The 24294-nt window shown below is 50.0% G+C and overlaps 1 protein-coding gene across 1 annotated transcript in view; it reads left to right on the forward strand.

The window, feature by feature from the left end:
• MX2 (MX dynamin like GTPase 2) overlaps positions 1–16960 on the forward strand; it is a 37680-nt gene extending 20720 nt beyond the window's left edge. The window contains exons 8-14 of the mRNA XM_059686500.1: positions 5421–5499; positions 7599–7721; positions 7985–8126; positions 9782–9940; positions 10346–10422; positions 12603–12857; positions 14777–16960. Coding sequence (XP_059542483.1) covers positions 5421–5499; positions 7599–7721; positions 7985–8126; positions 9782–9940; positions 10346–10422; positions 12603–12857; positions 14777–15007 — 1066 coding nt within the window. The 3' untranslated portion in view covers positions 15008–16960. The remainder of the gene's footprint in view (positions 1–5420; positions 5500–7598; positions 7722–7984; positions 8127–9781; positions 9941–10345; positions 10423–12602; positions 12858–14776) is intronic.
• Positions 16961–24294: the final 7334 nt, after the last annotated feature.

The following is a 24294-nucleotide window of genomic DNA, read 5'->3' on the forward strand; positions in this document are numbered from 1 at the left end:
ACATTAAAACCTGCTTTAGAACTCCTTCCACTGCGTTAGAGCCTGCAAAGGAACTGGTTTTTGTTAGGTCTGATCACATAATTGAATGGATACCCCCTCCCCTGGGAACGGACCTTTAGGCCACTGCACAGTGGACAGTCCCTTTCGCTTAGACCACATTCCGCTTGCTAAGACCATTATCTCTCCCTTCTGGACCTTCCCAGGATCCAGACCACCCAGAGGGTTCTCCGCCCAGAAAAAGCCCGCCACAGTCCTTTTAACCTCCGACTCCCTGTCCCTGGGGGCTGGCGCCTTTTTGGGGCTCAGCCCATCTGGTTTGCCAGAGGACCTAATCAGTTCCTAATTCTTCACCTCTTTTGGCCTCGTGCCTTCTTCCTTCGGCGACCCTAACAGTTTTATTAAATACAAATGACCCTGCAGGACGCTGAGGCTTTTCCCGCTGAGCTGGGCCCTTTGCCCTTTCGTGCTCTGCAGGACCTTGCTGGTCCTGAGCGGGGTGGGAGCAGCACAGTGAGCCCCTCCCCCAGCGGCCACTCCTGCTTGAAGGAGAGATGCGGGCGCAGACCAGGTCTGCTACTCGCCATGTGCCCGTGGGCAGCGGCTCGGCCTTTCTCCTCAGCTCGGGGCGCGCTCCACAGCTGCTCCACAGGATCGCGTTCCGGGTTAAATGATAGGACCCACGCCAAGGTCCCGGTGCGCCGAGAGCTAGCACTCCCTGAACACCACGCGGCTCCTTCTTTCCTCCCCTCTGCCCCGCCTTGGAGGGAGAAACAGACCGTTTTTGTTATTGTTGTTGTTTGTTTTTTTTTGTTGTTGTTGCTTTTAAATATATTTTTATTGATTTCAGAGAAGAAGGGAGAGGGAGAGAGAGATAGAAACATCCTATATAATAAAAGGGTAATATGCAAACTGACCCTAACAGCAGAATGACTGGGAATGACGGGTCACTATGTCACACACTGACCACCAGGGGGCAGACGCTCAATGCAGGAGCTGCCCTCTGGTGGTTAGTGTCCTCCCACAGGGGGAGCTCTGCTCAGCCACAAGCCAGTCTGATGGCTGCCAGCACAGCAGTGGTGGCGGGACCCTCTCCTGCCTCCTCAGCAGTGCTAAGGATGTCCGACTGCAGTTTATGCCTGCTTCCCGCTGGCAAGTGGACATCCCTTGAGGGCTCCCAGGCTGCCAGAGGGATGTCTGACTGCCAGCTTAGGCCTGATCCCCTGAGGAGCAGGCCTAAGCCAGCAGGTGGATATCCCCCAAGGGGTCCCAGACTGCGAGAGGGCACAGGCCGAGCTGAGGGACCCCCTGAGTGCACAAATTTTTGTGCACCGGGCCTCTAGTCAATGATAAGAGAGATTCATTGATCGGCTGCCCCCTGCTCACCCCACATTGGGGATTAAGCCCCTAACCCAGGCATGTGCCCTGACTTGGAATAGAACCATAAACTCCTGGTCTATAGGTTGAGGCTCAACCACTGAGCCACTCCAGAAACAGACTGTTTTCGATAGCATTGGGGGCCCGCAGGGAGAGGGAACTGCTCGCTAAATGGGAAGAAGATTCTGTGATAATCGAACCCACGGTTCTCAGTCCTGAGCAGCAAAGCCTCCTGGTTGTGTCCTGCTCCAGGGTTTCAGAGTCTGGGGTGGCACCCAAGAATTTGTGTTTCTATCAAGTTTCCAGTTGAGGCTGATAGTGCTGGTCCAGGGGCCACACTTTGCAAACCACTGCTCACGGGTTTGGGAAAAGTGAGGTCAACTGTGGGCCCCAGGTTGTTCTGCGGTCTCTGGAACTCACTCCCCTGCATCCCTGAAATGTGATGTCCTTTATCAGCTCCCCAGTTCCCCCTCCCCCAATCCTGGCACCCACCATTCCACTCTCGGGTGGTGTGAGTTTGGCTATTTTCCATTTCTTACATAGGTGGAATCAGGCAGTGTCTGTTCTGTGACTGGCTTCTGTCACCTCAGCATAATGTCCTCAAGGTTCATGCTTGTGGTCACATATGACAGAATAGTCTTCTTTTTAAAGGCTGGCTCAGATCCCATTGCATTGTTCAAACAAACGCAAATGGGGGCCAGACGTGGGAATCCCCTGAGCAGACAGAAGCGGATCAGTCACACAGGCAATGCTTCACCTAGCTTAGTTTACAAGACAAGCCAGTGCCCACAGGCGTGCTCTTCTTGCTTCTGAAAATCATAAACGAAACTTAAGTTGTTCCCCCAAATTGACATGAGGTAACCACTAACCAATTTCCTTAGCTTTAAGGATACTCTAATATTAGAACCAATCACCATGAAGAAGAAGCTGCCACTGCTTTCTCACTCCACGCTGCTTGGCGACGTGTCCCTGAGCCTCACTCCATGTTTGGGTCCGAGTGCCCCTGGGTGGCAAGCTGCCTTGCTGCTGTGCGCACAATACGCTCTTACCGGTTACTACTCGGTGAGCTGCTGGTTGTGCTTCTGTTTTTTTCTGAACGTCTGACAGCATGTACATACCATATTTTCTCCACCTACTCGTCTGCCATGGACATGTCGGTTATTACCACATCCTGGCTATATTCTGTACATATCTGTCTTTATTACCACATCCTGTGCTCTATTCCGTCCATGTCTGTCCATGTACTAGCACTCTATTCTTTTGTAATAATAAACTGTAGCTTTGTAATATATTTTGAAATCAGGAAGTGTGGTGCCTCCCACTTTTTATTTTTAATATATTTGTAATTGATTTCAGAGAGGAAGGGAGAGGGAAAGAGAGCTAGAAACATCAATGATGAGCGTGACTGGTGCTGCTGTGAGCAGAGGAGGGCTACTATCTCTGAGATGCTGATTTTAATGCTTTTGGGTAGATATGTGTAAGTGGGAGAGCTGGATCACATGGTGGTTCTATTTTTAATTTCTCGAGAAGCTTCCATACTACTTTTCTTAGTGGCTGCACCATTTTGCATTCACACCAACGTTGTACAAGGGTTTCAATTGCGCCACATCCTAGCCACCACCTGCCTTGGGTTTTTTTGTTTTTGTTTTTTATATACGTAACATGCATCCTAACAGACTGAGATCCCATTCTGGTTTTGATTTGCATTTCCCTGATGATTCGTGATGTTGAGCATCTTTTCCACGTACCTGTTGACCATTTGCATGTCATCTTTGAAGAAATCACGATCCAACTGTTTAGCCCATTTTTCACTTGGGTTACTAGGTTTTTGTGTGTGTTTGCGGGGCTGGGGGGTGCTATTGATTGTAGGAGTTACTTACATTTTTTAAAAATTAACCCCTTATCAGATATATTGTTTGCAAGATTTTCTCCCATTTTGTAGGTTCTCTGTTGATTGTTTCTTTGCTCTGTAGAAGCCTTTCAGTTAGATGTAGTCCCACCTTAGTCTATTTTTGGTTTTCTTCTCTCTGCTTTTGGGGAAATCATTTCCCTCTGTGTGTTTTTTTCCTTTTCTTTTTAAAATATATTTTGATTGATTTCAGAGAAGAAGAGAGAGGAAGAGAGAGAGATAGAAACATCAATAATGAGAGAGACTCATCGATCAGCTGCCTCCTGCGCCACCCACGGGGGATCGAGCCCACAGCCCGGGCATGTGCCCTGACCAGGAATTGAACCGTGACCTCCTGGTTCATAGATGGATGCTTAACCACTGAGCCATGCTGGCTGGGCTCCCCTGTGTTTGTTTGTTTGTTTGTTTTTTCTAGGAGCTTTACAGTTCATGTCTTACGTTTAAGCCTTCAATAAATTTTTGGTTGACTTTTGTGTATGGTATGAGATAAGGATCCAACTTCATTTTTCTGCATGCAGACATAGAGTGTTCCCTGCCGGGGTCCAGCCCCAGCAGGTCCAGGGGTCCCCAAAGGTGTGGACGGAGTCGGCGAAGAAGGAATGACACGGAGACAGTGTTCAGTTGATCAGCAACCTAGCCAGGATCTCTAGCCCGGATCTCCAGAGAGGTTCTGCTTCGGATCTCCAGCGAGGTTCTGTAGCCATGTTCCCTCGCTAGGTTCTCCAGCCAGGTTCTGTCCAGGCTCTCCAGTCAGGTTCAGTGTCCAGGTTCCAGTCAGGTTCTCCTGCCAATCTCTGTAGTCAGGTTCAGTCCAGGATCCCTTGCCATGTTCTCCCGCTAGGCTCTGTCTCTAGGCTCCGAGGCCAGTCCCTCTCCAGGATCCTCCGGCATGCTCTCTCCAGCGAAGTTCTTCTGTCTCTAGGCTCCGTGTAGGCTCTGTCTTCTTGATTCTGTTCTAAGTTCTGAGTGTTTCTGTCTTGTTACAACTGTATTTATACCAGTTGATTCAATCCTATCAATCTCTATTACAAAGGTTAGGGCATTTCTTATCTCCATTCCAGGGAGAAAAGATTATGTAGTTTAAGCATGATTGTTCGTAGTTAAAGGGATTAATTACCCGCCTGGCACTTAGTTGAGGGGTTTTATTCCCTCCCTAACTTCAGGGGAAAATCACTACCTGGGGATTCAACCTTTCTCGGAGAGGTGACTTTGGTTAAAACACAGCGCCAAGAAGGTGAGCAAACATATTAAGAACAGTATGCCATATATGCCAGGTCCCTTGAAACAGCAAGGATGGACCGGCTCCCGGCAGTTCCCGACATCCTTTGTTGAAGAGACTATCCTTTCCGCATTGTGCATCTTGGCACCGTTATTAAAATTGAGTTGGCTGTATATGCACAGATTTATTTCTGGGTGCTCTAGTCTATACATGTCTGTCTTTGTGCTAGCACTGTACTCTTCCGTAATAATAAACTGTAGCTTTGTAATATATTTTGAAATCAGAAAATGTGGTGCCTCCCACTTTTTATTTTTAACATATTTATATTGATTTCAGAGAAGAAGGGGGAGGGGAAGAGAGATAGAAACATCAAGGATGAGAGAGACTCATTTATCAGCTGCCTCCTGCACGCCCCCTATTGGGGATCGAGCCCGCAACCCGGGCATGTGCCCTTGACAAGAATGGAACCTGGGACCCTTCATTCCGCAGGCCGACGCTCTGTCCACTGAGCCAAACCAGCTGGGGCTGGTACCTCCCACTTTATTCTTTTTTTCTCAAGATTGATTTGGCTACTCAGGGATGAATATTTGTTACAAGAAATAAAATACGAGTTTGGACAAGTCACTACACTGCTACGAAGTGAGGTTGGCTTTGTTTTCCTGTGGATAAAAAGATCACCTACTTCATGGGTTTGTTGGGATGATAAAAAGAGAAGGTGGATGTAACCTTCCAAGCGCCGTGCTTGCCTCAGTTAGGCTCACCCCATAACGAGCACTTGTTTTTCTCACCCGCCCCCAGGCTTCTCTGACGCCATGTGTCCCCCGGGAGCTGAGTGAGCTCACCCACCCGCTCACAAAGCCCAGGCCTTGGAAAGGACCGCGTGGCCTTCCCGAACTCACGTGCGCTGTCTTGTTTCAGAGTCCTCCTGGAGGAAGGCAAGGCCACGGTGCCCCGTCTGGCGGAAAGACTCACCACCGAGCTCATCTGGCACATCAACGTGAGTAAGGGGTGGCTGCAAGTTATAAAAATTGCAGCCTGCGTAAGTCACTCTCTCGGTCACGAAAGGGCTAAGACACTGCACTGAACTCTCCAAATAAGCAAACAAGCACATTCTGAAAACCAAATAAACTAAATGGCTCCCGGCCAGAGGCTCCCAGGAGAGCGTCTAAAACAGGAGGAACAGGGCATAACCTGGAAATAAAAAGGGGAATCGGTCAGCGTGCGGGAAGCAGAAAGAAAACCCGCAGTACCAGCTCAGCGCAGTCAAAAGCAATGAGCGCCAAGGTGGCAGATTTTTCTTTTTTCAATGGTCTCTCAACACTTCACAGTATATAAAACATTTTCCCAGCCTCAAGCTTGTCAGGAATACGTGTTTGGTTTCCATGGATTCTCAAAAATGGGCAACTGCAGACAAACTTTTCATGATGTTGTTCAAGACGGTACAAGCGTGGCTTAGTGCTTCTTGAGACATACTCATGGAGCTTGCCTGAACCTTTGCACATGAGGCTGAACCACAGGGCAGGACTGCAGGTTAACTCAGAGCAGAGATGACCCCGGGCCTGGGTGTCGTCCATGCTAAACTGCTCAACCGGGAGTCAGGCCAAGACAATGAATACTTTTGAGCCAGAAAACACACACTCAAAACATATTTGGTGGGCCCTGGCTGGGTGGCGCAGTTTGTTGGCGAGTCATCCCATACACCAAAAGGTTTGGGGTTCGATCCCCGGTCAGAGCGTGTACAAGAAGCAACTAATCAATGTTTCAACATCAATGTTTCTCTCTCTTCCTCCTTCCTCTCTCTCTAAAAAATCAACTAAGTAAAAAAAGACATATTTGGTGAGAAGGAGGCAGTGGACCTGAAATTGTAGTGCGCACAAAAATCACCTTGAAATCTGGTTAAAGCTCATAGCGCTGGGCCCCAGACCCAGAGTTTCTGAGTTAGCAGGTCTAGGTTGGGGCCCCCGAATTGGCACTTGTAAGTTCCCAGGTGACCTAGGGAACACACTTTGAGAAGGACTGATTCTAGTGGAATCCCCTCAGTTTGCAGAAGGAGGCACCAAAAGATATTACCCTGTCTAATCGAAAAAGCAAACAAACACATGTTTTTGCAAAAAGATGTTGCATTTTGCTGACACATTTCTCAGCATTTAAATTTTTGTTAGAATTTGAATTTAAAATTTGTAATACTTTAAATTAATTTTTAAATGTATATCAAGATTCAATTATGGTAATTATACTTTGAAATATATATATTTGTTTGTTGGTTTTGTTTTGTTTTAAAGAGCCCATGAGACCTATTAACTTCTTGGTGTCCCCCACCTTTATCGCCATTTTGTGTAGCCGTGACAAACTGCCTCTCAGTCCCAATGAACGCCTCCTGCCGGGCTGGCTGCAGTGACCTCAGGCACCGAAGCAGAACTGTGGCAGCGGCTCACTCAGGCGTCTTTACCTGCAGTGTCCGCCTGCGTGCGCTTTGGGGGTGGTGAGCAGGGTGCAGACTGGAACTCTGCCACTTACGAGCTCAGCATGACCTCAAGCTGTTGGCCTCTCTGGGCCTCAGGTTCCTGTCCTGTAAAAGGCAACGAAGCCGGTGCTTTCCTGCACCGAGTGTGGGGGGGGGGGGGGGACGTCACTGAGACAGTGCGTGGGCCAAAGCAGCCCTCACGGTGCGCTCTAGGGCCTCTGTTCTCCTCACCTGGTTCTCATCATCTGCATCGTGATTGGTTAGGACTGTACCCAGCCTGACACCAACCCCCATGACATACCTTCCAGCAAAGTGCCCTTTATCAGTTTATGGCCTTCAAGTGAAAGCTGACGCTGTGTTCAGGTGTAATTGATCTGGAGATACAAGACACTTATCTAAACCAAACAAACACCAAACAGTGCTCCTCCCTGGATAACAGAACCACGCATTCTACAGGCCTTGGGTGGCGCCCTGGCTGCCTGCAGAGCCTCCTCGGGCCCCTTAGCGGGCCTTAGCGCCTCACACAGGGACAGACACTCCCCCCTTGGCCTCCCAGCGGGATTCTGCTGCCCAGAGACCTGTCAGCTCACGTCAAGCTGTGGTGGTTCACTGTTTGCTCTTATTTTGTCCAGAAATCACTCCCGCTGTTGGAAAATCAGATCAGGGAGAGCCACCTGAGCGCCACGGAGGAGCTGCGCCAGTGCGGGGAGCACATCCCCAACACCGACGCCGACAAAATGTTCTTTCTGGTCGAGGTGAGGACTTGGGGGCTCCACGTGACACAGGCCCAGAATCTGGCCGCTCCCTGCGGTGGCCACACCCTTCCAGGTGGCCCAGCGCCTCTCCAGGCGGCCTCTGTGCCTCTCTGCCTGGGGCCTGCGGGAGCCCTGTCCTCCCTCCGGTGTCACCTGGGAGGGGAGGGGTGGGGGGGTGATGTACTGCCAGCCCCCATGCCACCCTGTGCCCCGGCCCGGCTTCTCAACCACAGCACGGTTGAATGACGTTACCTCTTTTTCAGAAAATTAAAGTGTTTAATCGGAACATTGAAAGGTTAGTAGATGGAGAAGAAGTCGTGAAGGAAAAAGAGACCCGCTTATACAACAAACTCAGGGAGGAGTTTAAAAACTGGGTCCTCGTACTTGCAGCCAATTCCCAAAAAGGTGAGTCTTGGGACAGGGCTTCCCCACCAGCAGTGTCTTATTTACAGAAAGTGTGCGGAGCTGACTCCCCACACCGGAGACCCTGGCCTGCGGGGTGCGGTCATGCATGACCACCCGGGAGCCTGCTCTCACCCACTCTGCAGAAAGTAGCTCCACATCATGGACTTTCTTCTCTCTTGCATCTTTGTTGTGAGGCTAGACCCGTGGTCGGCAAACTGCGGCTCTCGAGCCACATGCGGCTCTTTGGCCCCTTGAGTGTGGCTCTTCCTAAGCCTTAGAAGTACCCTAATTAAGTTAATAACAATGAACCTACCTATATAGTTTAAGGTTAAAAAATTTGGCTCTCAAAAGAAATTTCAATCGTTGTACTGTTGATATTTGGCTCTGTCGACTAATGAGTTTGCCCACCACTGGGCTAGACAATCCCACTTCCCCCATTTCTCCCTGCCAGTAACCCCTAAGCCGAAACCAGAGGTGAAGGCTTTGATAAGAGTCTCCTGGCTCTATCTGGCATGCTTCCAACTTCCATTCTGCTCCAGCCAGGATGGAAGTAGGCTGCGTGTGTGTGTGTGTGTGTGTGTGTGTGTGTGTGTGTGTTGCGTCTTTGTCCATTTTGGCACTTGATAAAAACAGCACTATTGCCTAGCCGGTGTGGCTAAGTGGTTGAGTGTCGACCTATGAACCAGGAGGTCATGGTTCAATTCCTGGTCAGGGCACATGCCCGGGATGTGGGCTCAATTCCCAGTGGGTGGCATGCAGGAGGCAGCCATCAATGATTGTCTCTCATCGTTGATGTTCCTATATCCTTCTCCCTTCCTCTCTGAAAGCAATAAAAATAATTTTTTTAAATGTCTGCCTCTTTCAAAAAAATAAAAACAAAAATTAGCAATAACAAATGTGCCGAGCCAGCTCAGCCAAGGGTTTGAAAGCCTGAGTGAGGGTGGTGAAAGGATGAAGAAATGACAGACAGAGAGAATAAGCTGGGTCTAGGTGGATCTTCCTGTGCCTGGCTGAGGCCACAGAGAGAGATCCAGAGGCAAGCTGAGCCTTTATTTTATAGCCAGAGGTAAACAAGGTAGTGGTCACCATAGTCCTAGTGTGCTTGGGAGTTTCACTTGTTTTGGCAGCACTTGCTGCACCTCCCCCAGCCCATTAGCTTCCCAGATAAGATTTAGGGAGTGTCATAAGGTCAAGGCTAATTATGCTAAGAGGACTGTGCCCTCTGAGCTAGGACTTGTTTGTGGCTTTGCCAACAGGTCAGTCCCAGGCTTAACCCCATAGCCTCACCCTACAAACAAGAAACAGCACTACTCATTTCCATGGTAGAACTCCTCCAACCCTAGTTTAGCTGAATTTTTGAGAAACTTGTAAGTGAAACAACATCTAACTTTTTATTTTCATTGAACTCATCCGCTTCCTTTCTATCAACTATACACACTCAGCGTCTCTCTCAGACTGATGACTCTCAGTTGAAATACATTTCTTTTAGAGTCAGATTTTGTTCCTGAAAAATCACTGTCAGATCTTGTATTTTTTTTTTCATTATGAAAAGGACTCCATTTAGAAGCATTGCCTTAGGGTACGTACAGTAGATGAGCAAGCCTTTTAAAACTGCTTTTATCTTTAAAGTGCCCGTGGTTTGTTTCACATTTCAGTTAAAAATATTATCCATGAAGAAGTCTCAAAATATGAAAACCAGTACCGGGGCAAAGAACTTCTTGGGTTTGTCAACTACAAGACATTCGAGACCATCGTGCAGCAGTACATCCAGCAGCTGGTGGAGCCCGCCCTGAGCATGCTCCAGAAGACTGTGGGTGAGGACCGCTCCCAGCACCGCCCATGGTCGCCTCGCCTTGAGGGAGAGACTGGGATGGAATGATCAGTCACGGATCTCCTTTGCCCATTTTGGGGAGAAGGGCACCAGTGCAGTGGGCTACACCTAGTCAGACCTACCCCTCCACGCAGCTGTGTGAGGAAGAGTGGAATGCTCACCCGGGAGGATCACACACGCCAAGAAAGGACAAGAAATTGAGGGCGCCTGCTCACGGGGGGTGGTGACCATGGATTTTGTGTCTCCCCGGGACTAGGTACCATCCCTTCCTTCTCTCACGGTCCGTAGATCTGAATAGGGGCATGTGCCATGATTTCTCCGCCCTGTGCCAGTGAGCCATTTGATTCCTGCTTGCACTTCACTGATGTTTGGTTTTTCCTTTGGTCAGAAACCGTCCGGCAAACGTTCATTGACACGGCCAAAACACATTTTGGCGAATTTTCCAACCTTAACCAAACAGCCCGGGTGAGTACCCCCAGTTCGCCTGCTGGGCACCTGTGCGGATTTATTAGGGTCCAGCCTTCGAAAGAAGGCGGGTGTGTACTGCCCGTTAGACGTGCGAGGCTGGGGATAGCATTGTGGGCGTGCTGGGCGGGCGACGCGAGCAGCAGCGCTGTTTTGCTTCTGCCGGGAGCTGGGGGGCCCTTTCTGGGAGAAGTGAAACAGCACTGACTTTGTTCTCTCGGTCCCCTGTGGCCTGGCAGGGTGTAACCGAATGTATGACTGGCCCTGGTGACTGGCGGGTATTTTGGGCCTTTTTCCTACCAGAAGGACAGCATGGTCTACTAGTCCTTGTCCAGCATTTTTATTAGTTTGACTTAAAATATTGCCACTGCTGGGTGGGTTTCCACTTAGCAACTTAGCCACTCTGCCTGAATCCCAGTCACAGTACAGGGAAGAGAGTGGCTCTAGATCAGGGGTGGGCAAACTTTCTGACTCGAGGGCCACAATGGGTTCTTAAACTGGACCGGAGGGCCGGAACAAAAGCATGGATGGAGTGTTTGTGTGAACTAATATAAATTCAAAGTAAACATCATTACATTAAAGGGTACAGTCTTTTTTTTTAGTTTTAGTCATTTCAAACGGGCCGTATCCGGCCCGCAGGCCGTAGTTTGCCCACGGCTGCTCTAGATAAAACTCTGCCCCGGCACCGGCCTCGGCTGTGGCCAGAATCTCGTTCCTCACTCTCATTCAGGTGGGCAAGGCAAGGATTCTGTCCTTCTCCCGGGGTGCAACTTAATTTCTCTTTCCCCTCTTCACCCGGTCGGTGAAAATTAAACCTCACTTCTGAGCCCTCCAACGTCCCCAGGGGCTGTCCGAGCCCCGGGCGCCTCACCAGGGCCCTGACATGCCCGATCTGTGGCAGTCACGGCTCCCTGCCGGCGGCTTCCCGGATGTGCGCCCCGCTTCCCAGGCCTCGGCGCTTGGCCCCGGGTCCCCTGTGCTCCCAGGTACAGGGCTGGTTCTCCCAAGCTCTTCCAGGCCGGCCTGGGCACCGGAGCTCTGCTGCACCCCCAGGCCACCCTGGGGCCCAGGGACCTCCAGCGCCGTCCTCTGAGAGCTCAGAAGTCTCACTGTAGCTGTCTGTGCCGTGCAGGGCTGTCCTGGCCACAATCCCAGACACACCCTCCACCACTGTTTCCGCTCCCCCGGAGCCTCCTCAGAGCCAGGGGCCTTGTCACCTCCCAGGTCACGCCTCTTGGGAGTGATACACGGGCCATTTCCATGTTCAGGCCCCAAATCTGCACGGGGGTATAAAGCATATATTCTTGTTTGCCACATACACCCCATAGAAAGAAGAACCAAGTCCCTGTGAAACCCACCTGCGCTCTCTCTCTCTCTCTCTCTCTCTCTCTCTCTCTCTCTCTCTTTCTCTCCTCTGAGGTTAACCTCTGCCTTCAGTGCACAACAGTCTCAAACTCAAAAGCCAAGAACTGACTTTTCTCCACTGTCATCCATTCCTTTCCCAGGATGCCTTTGACTGTGTGGGTGAGGCAGGAGTCACAGGGTTTCTGGCAAACAAAGATATCAAGCGCTTACCCCACTGTGCTCATCAGCACTGGGGTCATCCTTGAAAGCTTGGATTCAAGCCAACTAGAGATACAAGAGTGATGGACATGAAAGTGTAAACCGAGCCACGGTCAAGGAAGCAGAAAGGGGGTGATGCGGGAAAATGAAGGTCCGGGCGCAGAGAAAGAGTGGGTAGAGATAGGTGGGACTGGCTCGGGCAAGCGGGGGAGGAACACACCGGGATCAGTGAGGACAGCAGCAAAAGACAGAGGAGGGACCTTCGGAAAGTCACCATTTAAAGCATCAGGCCTCCTTTGACCTTAACTTATTTTTTAAATATGTTTTTATTGATTCAGAGAGAGGAAGGGAGAGGGAGAGAGCGATAGAAACACCAATGATGAGAGAGAGTCATTGATCGGCTGCCTCCCGCACGCTCCCTACTGGGGATCAAGCTCTCAACCTGGGTGACAGGGAATCGAAGAGCCTGAGCCCTGGTTCTTGGGTCAACGCTCAACCACTGAATAACCTTAAGTCATTTCTAATTCTGTGTTCAACGTCACAGTGCTCCCTGAGTTGTTTGAACAGCGAGCGGGACCCAAACAGCAGTGACGTGGCTCTCTTTCTTCTCCAACCAGAGCAAGATTGAAGACATAAAAACAAAGCAGGCAGAGGCAGCCGCCAACATGATCCACCTGCAGTTCAGGATGGAGCAGCTCGTTTACTGCCAAGACCAGATTTACAGCGAGATTCTGCAAAGAATTCGGGAGCAGGTTTTTAACACGGACGGAAGCATGTCGCAGGCTCCTTCCCTGAAACTGTCTGCTTCCAATAACCCGTCTTCTGTTTCCTCCATCACTGAGATCGGGATGCACCTGAACGCATACTTCTTGGTGAGCGTGGGTGCACGTGGCCCGTGCGGGGGCACGCTGATTGCGAGGTGCTTACCTGGGCGAAGAAGGGAGGGGCCCTCTCTGCTCTGATAAACGACTCATCTATTCTCTATCATCTTACGGGAACCCTATCAGACACTTCCAATGAATTTGCCCCAAATCAGGTTCTTCATGTGGCACAGCATGTACTCAAAAGTAACTCCAACCCCGAAGTTCTTTATAGTCTGTGCTGCGCAGGAAATACGTTTCCCAGAGGACAGCAAAGTACAACTCGCCTTGCTGGTCATGCTTAGCTCTCCTTGATGTTTAGAAGGCGTTCAGCTCTTGACGTGCTTGACACCCACCAGGTTCACAAAACAGGAATGAGATTTCTTTCCCGAGATTGTGGGGCCCAATCAGCTTCATGGTTTCTAACCGCAGGCCCCCCACCCCCACCACCCAACCCCACTCATGGACTAAAGTGGCAATTTTCAACTGGTGTGCCACAAAAATATTTTAAAATGTATTTTTATTGATTTCAGAGAGAGGAAGGGAGAGAGAGAGATAGAAACATCAGTGAGGCCCTAGCCAGGTTGGCTCAGTGGATAGAGCATCGGCCTGCGGACTGAAGCGTCCCGGGTTCAATTTCGGTCAAGGGCACATGCCCAGGTTGCAGGCTCGATCCCCAGTGGGGGGCGTGCAGGAGGCAGCCAATTCATCATTGATGTTGCTCTCTCTCTCCCTCTCCCTTCCTCTCTGAAATAGATATTATATTTATATATATATATATATATATATACACATCAGTGATGAGAGAGAATCATTGACCAGTGCCTCCTGCACTGGGGATCGAGCCCACAACTCGGGCATGTGCCCTGACCAGGAATCAGACTTCGACCTCCTGGTTCATAGGTCAATGCTCAACCACTGAGTCATGCTGGCCTGGTGTGGCACAAGAATGTTTGAAACATGCAATACCTGACGTTTAGTCAGGAGCACTGACCTCTTTTCCCTTAGGTAGTCAATTAAAAAAAAGTGACAACAGCCAACACAGCATAGCTGTTGTGTTGAATGAATCAAAATTATACCTATATTTTGGTCAGATCGGCAGAAAATATAATGTATTTTTTGGTGTGCTGCAGAATTTTATTTTATTTATTTTATTTTTTTATAATACTCTTATATATATATTATTGATTTTTTACAGAGAGGAAGGGAGAGAGATAGAGAGTTAGAAACATCGATGAGAGAGAAACATCGATCAGCTGCCTCCTGCACATCTCCTACTGGGGATGTGCCCGCAACCCAGGTACATGCCCTTGACCGGAATCGAACCTGGGACCTTTCAGTCCGCAAGCCGACGCTCTATCCACTGAGCCAAACCGGTTTCGGCCTGCAGAATTTTAGTAATTAGTTTATGTGTGCCATGCGATGAGAAAGGTTGAAATCACCGGACTAAAGTATGAGGGCATACAGAATGGAAGGTAGCTTTTAAACTGCAAAGAAACCCAACTACTGAAGCCTTTTCATAGTCAGAATGAGAAGCTGAGTTACCCAGATGTGGAGTCCAGCTGCCAGACAAGCTGGCCATGCCTGTGGAGAGAGGGCGCGAGGCGAGGACTGGGGCCAGGAGGTCTCTGCTGAGAGGTGGAGCGGGGCGGGGAGGGGCTCCTGGGAAGGCTGGGATGCCCACCAGGTGCTTGGGGTTTGCTGGCCTGCCCGGTGGGTTCTTAGTGCCAAGGGAATGCCGAGGTGGGAAAACTGGGCATCCCAGACAGAAGCTCCTCACGGTTTGATACTGGACACTGGATGGGGTGGGCGGGATCACCAGGACTTAGCAAGGCGACCATGCGTGCATCCTGAACCCCGAGGCTTCTGTCTGCAACCACAGGCCTTGGGGCCAGACCCCTCCAACTGACCCTTCCTCTTCCCTCTTCCAGGAGACCAGCAAGCGGCTCGCCAACCAGATCCCATTCATAATCCAGTATTTTATGCTCCAAGAGAATGGCGATTACTTGCAGAAAGCCATGATGCAGATGCTGCAGGAAAAGGATCAGTATTCCTGGCTGCTCCAGGAGCAGAGCGAGACCGCCCTCAAGAGGAAATTCCTTAAGGAGAAGATTTACCGGCTCACCCAGGCGCGGCGCACTCTCTATAAATTCTCCTCTTAAAGGGGGCAGATAGATGGGAGGGCAATAATACTTGGGAGTTTTATGTTCTGTGCATTCATTGGAAGGGGATGTGGTGCAGGGAGTGGCTTCTGGTTCGGGGCCCGCCTTTCCCGTTGCTGTCTGTCCATCTTCGCTGAACTGCCCCAGAGTTTAGATCTGAAGTCTACACTTGCTGAGAGCTGTCACCTGCACCTGCGTGAACAGATGTCTCTCCAGTCCCTGACCCCATTGCCTCCAGTTACAGCTTTCTTAACTACTGCTGTCACTCCTTGTGCATTTGTCTCTCCCCACCCATCTGATTAGGACACCCCCGAGAGGAAAAGTCAGCATTATAGTCTTCTTCCATATTTCCAGAATCTTGCATGGCACCTGGCACACAGTAGCCGCTCAATAAATGCTATCTCATTGCACAAAGGAATGATGGAGATTACCTGAGGCCATGGCTGGAATTAGACTTTGCTTATTGGGGATGATGTCCCTTAGCCGGTCATTTTCAGATGAATTGGGTCATGCCACCTGCTGTGATCACATTTCCCAGCTCCCCCTGGGAGAGAAGGACCTGAACGACAGATACTATTATTAATTATATTGTTTCCCTAGTTACAACAAGCTCCCTGAAACCATTTCTACAAACTACCTGTCCCAGGAGCTTGGGTTAAGAAATGCCAGCAATTCTTCCCTCCAGCAAAGACCTCTTTTTTTCCTTATTTCTATGTTCACAGAGCAGCCCTCACTACTGAAGCTCTTCCGCCTGCTCTTATGTTAGTTCTCTGATACTTTCTGAGCCAATTGCTGTAGATAACAGTCCAGTTTCATTCTTGCGCATGTGGATGTTCAGTTTTCCCAGCCCCAGTGGTTGAAAAAAAACTGTCCTTTCCCTCACTGTCCTGGCACCTCGTCAAAAAGAATCTGACCATATGTACGATGGCTTATTTCTGGGCTCTCTGTTCCATTCCGTCGGTCTGTATGTCTGTCTGCATGCCAGCACCACAGCTGTGATAACTGTAGCTTTGCAGTATGTTTCGAAATGAAGGAGTGTGAGCCTTTCAGCTTTGTTCGTCGTTCTCAGCATTACTTTGGTTATTTGTAGTCCCTTAGGGTTCCATATGAATTTTAGGATGGGTTATTTTTTATCTCTGCAGAAAATGTTATTGGGATTTTATAGGCATTGCATTAAACCCGCAGATCACTTAGGTTAGTATTTGCATTTTAAAAATATTAAGTCTTCCATTCCATAAACACAGGATGTCTTTCCACTCATTTATATCTATTTCAATTTCTTGAAGCAATGTTTTGTAGTTTTCATTGTACAAGTCTTTCACTTCCTTGGTTAAGTTAGTTCCTATGTTTTTTATTCCTTTTGATGGTATTGTAAATGTAACTGTTTTCTTAATTTTCTTTTCTAATTATTCATTATTAATCTACAAAAATTCAACTGATTTTTATGTGTCCAATTTGTACCTTGCCACTTTGTTAAATTCATTTATTAGTTAAAACAGTTTTTTGGTGTTTTATTTGTGTGTGTGTGTGTGTGTGTGCGTGTGTGTGTGTGTGTGCGTGTGTGTGTAATCTTTATGGCTTTCTACCTACAAGTTCATATCATCTGAATTTTATCTCTTTACTTTGCTTAATTGCTCAGGCTAGAACTTTCAACACTATGTGGAATGAAAGTGCCAAAAGTGGGGATTCTTGTCTTGTAAAGCTATTCTGGTTCTAAAGAACTTTTGTCATATTGAAGCTAAAGATGAAGAGAATTTAAAAGACAAAACATTAGTTTAGGTATTCTTTGCTTTTTAAAAAAATTTGGCTTCTCCCCCTTATTGTATGAGTTAGTCAAGTACCGAGAGTCAGTGGCAGAGCTGAAGAGAAGAATCAAATCCCCTCAAATTATAAATACTGTTGTGAAAACAGCCTGAGAAAATAAAGTCTGCTGCTTAATATTTGCTCCATAAATTGTATATTCAATCTTTCCCTATATATTCAATATGGTTCACACATATGTATACTCACTCACACACACACAAGCTAACTGCTGCAAGGAACACTTTAAGATCTCTGTGGCTTGCCTGGTCAGCGTGACTCGGTGGTTGAGCATCAACCTATGAACCAGGAGGTCACAGTTCAATTCCGGGTCAGGGCACATGCCTGGGTTGTGGGCTCCACCCCCAGTAGGGGGCGTGCAGGAGGCTGCCAATCAATGATTCTCTCATCATTGTGATGTTTCTCTCTCTCTCCTTTCCTAAAAAAAAAAAAAGATCTCCACAGCATAACACAGTGTGTTCCCCACTCACATCATGCAGTGGCAGGTGGGTTGGCAGGGTCCTGAGCCACTCAGGCCCTCAGGGCACCAGCCTCCCTCCATCTAGTGGCCCCACCGTCGTGGGGGCCTTGGAGCCTCCACCAGACTCTCTGTATCAGGCAAGAGAGTAGAGAATTGCAAGGGAGGTTTCCAGGAGCCAGCCCTGGGAGCTGAATACATTACTTTCACATTCTTTGGGCAGAACTTGGGCCTGTGGCCACACCTAACTGCAAGGCAGGCTGGGAAATGTGGTCCAGCTAGCCAGATGGGAGAAAGAGGGAACGGGATTTGCACATTGCCACACCTGTCCCTCTAACACAGATGTGTTTCCTGCTCTTCCTTCTCATCCTAGGCTTGCTCGCTCCCCCCCAACCCCCCCTCCACCCCCCCACACACAGCTGATTCCTCCTCCAATGTTACTGTGGAACTGGGGTTTTGTATCTAACAAGTGCGGAAATAAAAGGAAAACCACCCGGATGTGAACATACAAAGTTATTTATTCACAGCTGACTAGCAAGGAGTCAGCCCCCATCACGTGTGCCCTGTGTGATTGGCTAGGGTGCATATTTACCTTTCTCTGGTTGGTCCTAAGTTCAAAGTGGGGACACAAATTAGAGAAGCTATCCGTTATGAATCAAGTCCTATATTCTTTGGGCCAGTTGTTACGGGGGTTAGCATTTGGCTTCTGAACTGGTTACTAGAGAGAGCAGTCTGACTTCCTACATGTCTGACTCACAGCAGTTGGCTCCCTGGGCTGGTTACTGCAGAGAACGGGTTGGTTTCTTGGGCAGGTTGCTGCAGGCTCGGAGTTCTGTTTTTATATATGGTTTGGCCATTGTCCGTGTGTATATTCAGGCTCTCACAGCTGACCTTACCCTGTGGGACCTTCCTCTCACCTCTGCCCGGGACACGGCAGACCTGCTCCTGCAGGAATATCTGCTTGGATCAATATCTGGCAGTCTGCCTATGCACATGATCCGTGTCCCCACACCCCCCTCCACTCCCCTCATTAGGCCACCCTGAGATTCCCCACAGGGCTGGAAGTTGCTATTTTGGGGTGGGGGTTTGGGGGGAAGGTGTGTTTTCTTTAATCAATGGTGTAGCGATACAACCGCAGAGTATCCATGAAAAGGTATCAACAGATGGGGTAAACAAGTTTGAATTTCCTATGCTTCCTGTGGGAAGCCACTGCTTGCCAAGACTGTCATGAGCGTACATCGAGGAACATGGGAGGCCATGCACCTTGAGCGGGTTAGCGGGGCTGACAATAAGCACCCATTGTTTGTGTTGAGATAGCGGTGGCTCGAAGCAATTTCCTGACCTGATGGCCTCCAAGTAAATGTTTACTGGATTTTACTGATCTTTACTGACCTTTGAGACTGTCTGCCTGCTACTTGTTTGCTGTGTTTGACTGAGGGCAAGCTGTGTATCTAAAACTGAATAAAAAGCGGACTAGGCCAGGTCTCAGTGTGCCTTTTCAGGAAAGAGGTTCCACCTGGCCCCCCAAAGCCTTCTAAATTCATATTTCTTGTATAGCATTTTCATTTGTGCATCAGCCCCTCCTTCAGATCCTGAACCTTGCCCCTGGAATTTCTTATTTGGGGGTGGGGGGTGGGGGCGGGGGCGGTAACTTACAGCTGTTAAGCCCAGATTTCAAGATCCCCCAAAGGACACCACCAGGGAGTGCTGAGTCCGATGCAAAAGCATAGAGTCTTTATTCAAGCTGAGCTTGGTCCTTCTGCTTCTACCGGCGCAGTGGTAGGATGCAAGAGAGCCCGGAGTACCAAGAGAACAAAGAATTTATAGGGCTTCGGGGGGGTGGGGGGGGGAGGGGCGGTGAGGGCTCACTCAGACCCCTGATTTGGCCGATTCCGGTTGGTTGAGTGAGGGCCCGGGGCTAGTGACTTAAGGGCAGGGCGCAGCTAGGCAGCCTTGGGCAAACTACGGATGCGGCCCATTTGAAATGAATAAAACTAAAAAAAAAAAAAAAAAAAAAAAGACCATGCCCTTTTATGTAATGATGTTTACTTTGAATTTATATTAGTTCACACAAACACTCCATCCATACTTTTGTTCCGGCCCTCCAGTCCAATTTAAGAACCCATTGTGGCCCTCGAGTCAAAAAGTTTGCCCACCCCTGATAGGGTCTGGTTACACAAATACAGGGGGAGGGGGTGGCTAGCATACTTTTGGCCTTGGGCTAGTTTCCCTTGCTTTCCCATTGGCTGAGATGAGGGCAGGCTGAGTAACTGATACATTCAGCAGCTTTTTCTTGGAAGAGGAGTTAGGGACACAGCTATCAGGCCCGTTCTGGCCTTTCACAGCCAAGTCCTTTTCCCTGGAACCTGTGAATGTCACGTTATATGGAGAGCCAGTCTTTGCAGATCTGATCAAGTTAAAAATCCTGACGTGGGGAGATGATCCTGGATTATCCAGATGGGTCGGGTCCTCCATGGAAGCACATGTTCTCATAAGAGAGAGGCAGAGGGAACTCTAGCCACAGAGGAGAAGTAAACATAAAGATGGAACAGAGAGGGAGATGTGAAGATGCTAAGCTGCTGGCTGTGAAGGCGGGAAAAGAGGCCACAAGCCAAGAGATGCAGGAAAAGCAGCTCCAGAAGCCGGAAAAGGCATAGAGCCCCAGAGGGGGTGAGCCCTGTCAACACCAGGTCTTGAGCCCAGAGAAACCAATCTTGGCCTTCTGGCCTCCAGAACCTCAAGAGAATAAATTTCACCTGTTTTAAGCCTCTGAGTTTGTGGTCATTTGTTACAGCAGCCACAGGAGGCTAACGCCTCCGCGGCCTCCAGGCTCACTCCCCTGGCTATTGAGGGGCTCAGGCCCTCATGGCTGGGGGGCAGACATCAGTTCCTTATCATCAGGCTGCGGACTGGGACTTGGCCACAACGCTGCAGCCGAAATGAAAGGCCTATAGAATTACCCGGATGGCATTTTGTAAATGAATTTTATTTAATTTTCCTTAAAGCTGCCCAAGTGATCGTGATGACTGGCAGGTGCGGCAATGGCTCTTCAGTGCAAAAGAAGTGGGCTCTATGATGGTACCGGGCACACAGCAGACACGGTAGGGATCTTTTTTGGAGCAATGCGCGATGGCTGGCAGGTAACAGGGGGAACAGGCCCGCATGGACGTGTGAAAAGGACTGTGAAGATCAATAAACAGAAACCCCTGCGAAGCGCCAGGTGAAAGCCAGAGGAGCAGCTGGCCCTGACTCCTGGCTGCAAAGCCGAGTCTGCAATTGGACCAGATCAATAGCAGCAGCCTTGCAGGCGCCAGCCTTCTCGCACTTGAATTGCAAACGAAACACCGGAGGATCCCCTTAAAATGAGGATCGATTCTATGTTGGGGGGCGCGGGGGGGGGGGCAGGTCCTGAAGCCAATACTGCTGGTTCGAGAAGCTCTGGGCTAGGTCGCAAACACGGAGGAGAAAAACGAAACGGGGCAAATGACAACCGACCCCAGACTGGTGCTCCGGGCGGGACAGAGGGGGCTCTGGGCGCGGCGCGCTGCTCTGCCGGTAGCCCGAGGCCTCCGACGTGGGCGCGTTACTCCGGCGCTTAAGGGCTGCCCCGAAGTCCCGCACCCCTTCTCCGCGCGGCACCACCGGTTGGGCAGAACCGTGTCCAGGCTCCTCCTGAAGCCTGAGCCACAGCGGGAGCAGACCGCTTCCCCCGGGCCCCGCCCCTCCTCCAAACCACCCCCTCCCAGGCACCAACCCTCCCCCGCTTCCCCGCGCCAGGATTTGGGAATCCAAGGAAGAGAGAGGAAACTGAAACAGAATCTGAGATAATTAGGAAACGCCAGGGGGTGGAGGAGGGGCGGGAGGGGGGGGCGGAGACTATGAAGGAAACCAAGAGGCTTAGGGAAACCTCTTCTGCAGGACCAGAGGCAGTCCTCTCATTCATTCATTCTAGACATTGACGCAATCCCTATGCCAGGAACTACACTGGATCCCAAGTGCCACAGCCTGGTGGCAGGATGGACGTTCAGAGTCACAGAGGCCAAGGCTGTGTGATGTGGCCTTGCTTCCTGGGTTGGGGATGCGGAGGGAGCATGGGCTCCCGTGGAGAAGGGCGGAGAGCGGCTGCGTTCTGCGAAGGGGCCAGTGTGCAGGCTGAGGAGCAGACCTGGCCACAGCAGAGCCGGGCAGAGCTGTCTGGCCGGAGAGGGGCCTAGCGCCGGGCCATGTCACCCAGGCCTCCTCACAGGCCCGCTGTACCACAGCAGGGCAGCTTCACAGGCGGGCTGAAACCACGGGGAGCCGCTGCACCGCTGTTCTGCTTGCAGGGAACCAAGTTTCCTTCTTCACCACAGGAACTGGGAACTTCCTGTTGGCATTGAATGGGCACCAACCATTGGCTGACACCTATTCCTGTATTATTACTGAATCACACCCCACACCATGTAATGGGCATGTCAGAAACAATGAGGTACCAAAGGCCTGGGCGGCTCTGGGGAGGGGCAGAGGCACCAGATTTTAGGAGGTGTTTGCACCTGCGGAGAGTGAGTGGCTTCTTAAATGTGGTGCCACGGGCACCTCACTCCCTTCTCCTAGCCCTGACTCTGGGCTGGCTGTGGCTCCTTCTGAACTCACCCCCTAACGCAGTGGTTCTCAACCTTCCTAATGCCGCGACCCTTTCATACAGTTCCTCATGTTGTGGTGACCCCCAACCACAAAATTATTTTCGTGGCTACTTCATAACTGTAATGTTGCTACTGTTATGAATCGTCATGTAAATCTCTGATATGCAGGATGTATTTTCATTGTTACAAATTGAACATAAAGCAGAGTGATTAATCACAAACACAATATGTAATTATATATGTGTTTTCCGATGGTCTTAGGCGACCCCTGTGAAAGGGTCGTTCGACCCCCAAAGGGGTCGTGGCCCATAGGTTGAGAACCGCTGCCCTTACGGGAGGCATTGGGGAGAGCCTCCTGTAGTTTGAAGACGCAGTGTCATTCGTCAGAGTGAAGCCTCAGTCCACGTCTGCCTTGCTCCCTCCTGACCTTGCACTTCAGCAGCACTGTCACCCCTTCAGCAGCCCCAGGGCCTCCTGCTCGCAGCCCGCCAGGAAATGCTGTCACTCTTCTTTGTCACTAGGAAGCAAGTGAAGGGGTGAAGGGGGCCAATGCGTTGCCACCCTGGTGCTGCTGGCTTTGGGGATATTGCCTGTACGCTGGCTATTAAAAACCAAAAAGCTCAGAAAGAACCTTTGACCTTCCCCCTTCCTACCTAATCGATTCAGCTGGAAGGCACCTCCCGGAAGGAAATCTTAGGATGTTCTGTTCACCTCTGGTGTGAATTAGCTCGGCACTCTGTCCCGTTGTTTCTGGGTTTCCCAGGAAGAATTTGTCGGCCATACATGTCCTGCTCTCCCTCAACTACCCGTAAATCCCCCATTTTCACTTCTGAGATCTAAGACGCTATTCCACCCCTTTTCTCCTTTTTCCAAAATGTCATATATTACCCAATTTTGCCTGGCTGCCTGGAATTTTCATGCTTATGTGAATTCAGCATGCCCATGTATTAGGATTCGATTTTTCTCTTGTTAATCCGTCTTAGCCAAACTAGAACATAAAAGGTGGCCCCCACAGGTGAGTGGTCCCACAAAGTTTTCTTGTTAATTACTGGGAGGGCAAGTGTTCTCCCAACAAGCTGCCCTGGGTGGCACTGCCCAGACCAGCAATGTCCCCTGCGGAACAAGGCAGGCCTCAGGCTGCACTGTGGCCTGTTCCCAGTCTCTCTGGCCATATTGAATGTGGTTCCATCCAGGCTTTTCCTGACCCCAACACTTGGAACTAGGCCTGGTTTTGTGCCTTTGAATGAGGTGGGGGCCCCTCCTAGTCACAGGAGTATTTGGGTGTATATGTGTTTGGGGGTGTGTGTGTTGTTGTCCAGGACTCTGAGCTGAACTAAGGAGAATGGAGGTAGTGGATGCCCTTTGCAAACAGAATGTTTCTCCTCACTCCCAGAGTCCCAGGGGATGGGGGGTGGGGGGGGGGGTGGGGAGACGGGGGACCCGGACACTCTTGGGTTGGCTTGACCTCAGTCCCTACTTTCCACCCATTTCTGCCCCAGAGAAATCAGACTGCCAGGGAGGCTTGAGGTGGACCTGGAGAAGTGGGGGAGGAGGAAGCTGATGTGGGTCTGCAGGGGTAGGGGGCGATGGGGAAGTTGGCACTGCGGTAAAAATGCTTAAGAAGCCCTGGGGATGCTGGAAGGATCCCCGAGATCCTCCAGCAGGAAGACCCCAATTATTGTCAGTGCCTCTGTTCTGAGACCAGGGCTTAAGGGACCCTCTAGGTCAGTGGTTCTCAACCTTGGCTGCACATTAGAATCACCTGGGAATGTTTTTAAAATCCTGATTTCTGGGCCTCATCCTCCGGAAAGTCTGTTTCTTTGTTATGGGGCGGGGCCACAACATTAGTAACAAAGAAACAGAATTTCCGGAGGATGAGGTCCAGAAATCAGGATTTTAAAAACATTCCCAGGTGATTCTAATGTGCAGCCAAGGTTGAGAACCGCTGCTCTAGGTTCAAGGCTAGTTCAGCTTTGCAGGACTCAAGGCCTATCTATCTATCTATCACCTATCATCTATCTATCTATCTATCTATCTATCTATCTATCTATCTATCTATCTATCTATCTATCATCTATCTATCTATTATCTATCTATCATCTATCTATCTATCTATCTATCTATCTATCTATCTATCTATCTATCTATCTCTCAAGGCTTTTAGAGCAGCAGTTCTCAAACAGCGCCCCAGAAACCTCTGCGCTGCCTGATGAAACTCAGGAGGTGCCGTGGCCCCTGCTGCTCCGTGAGCTGAGCATCCTCCCGTGCACCCAAAGGTCGCCGGTTGGACTCCCAGTCAGGGCACATACCCAAGTTGAGGGTTCCATCCCCAGTGGGGGTGCGTGCGTACATGCGTGCAGACCATCCTTGTTTCTCTCTCCTCCTCC

The sequence above is a fragment of the Myotis daubentonii genome, chromosome 3, assembly GCF_963259705.1.
Source record: "Myotis daubentonii chromosome 3, mMyoDau2.1, whole genome shotgun sequence".
NCBI classification, from domain to species: Eukaryota; Metazoa; Chordata; class Mammalia; order Chiroptera; family Vespertilionidae; genus Myotis; species Myotis daubentonii.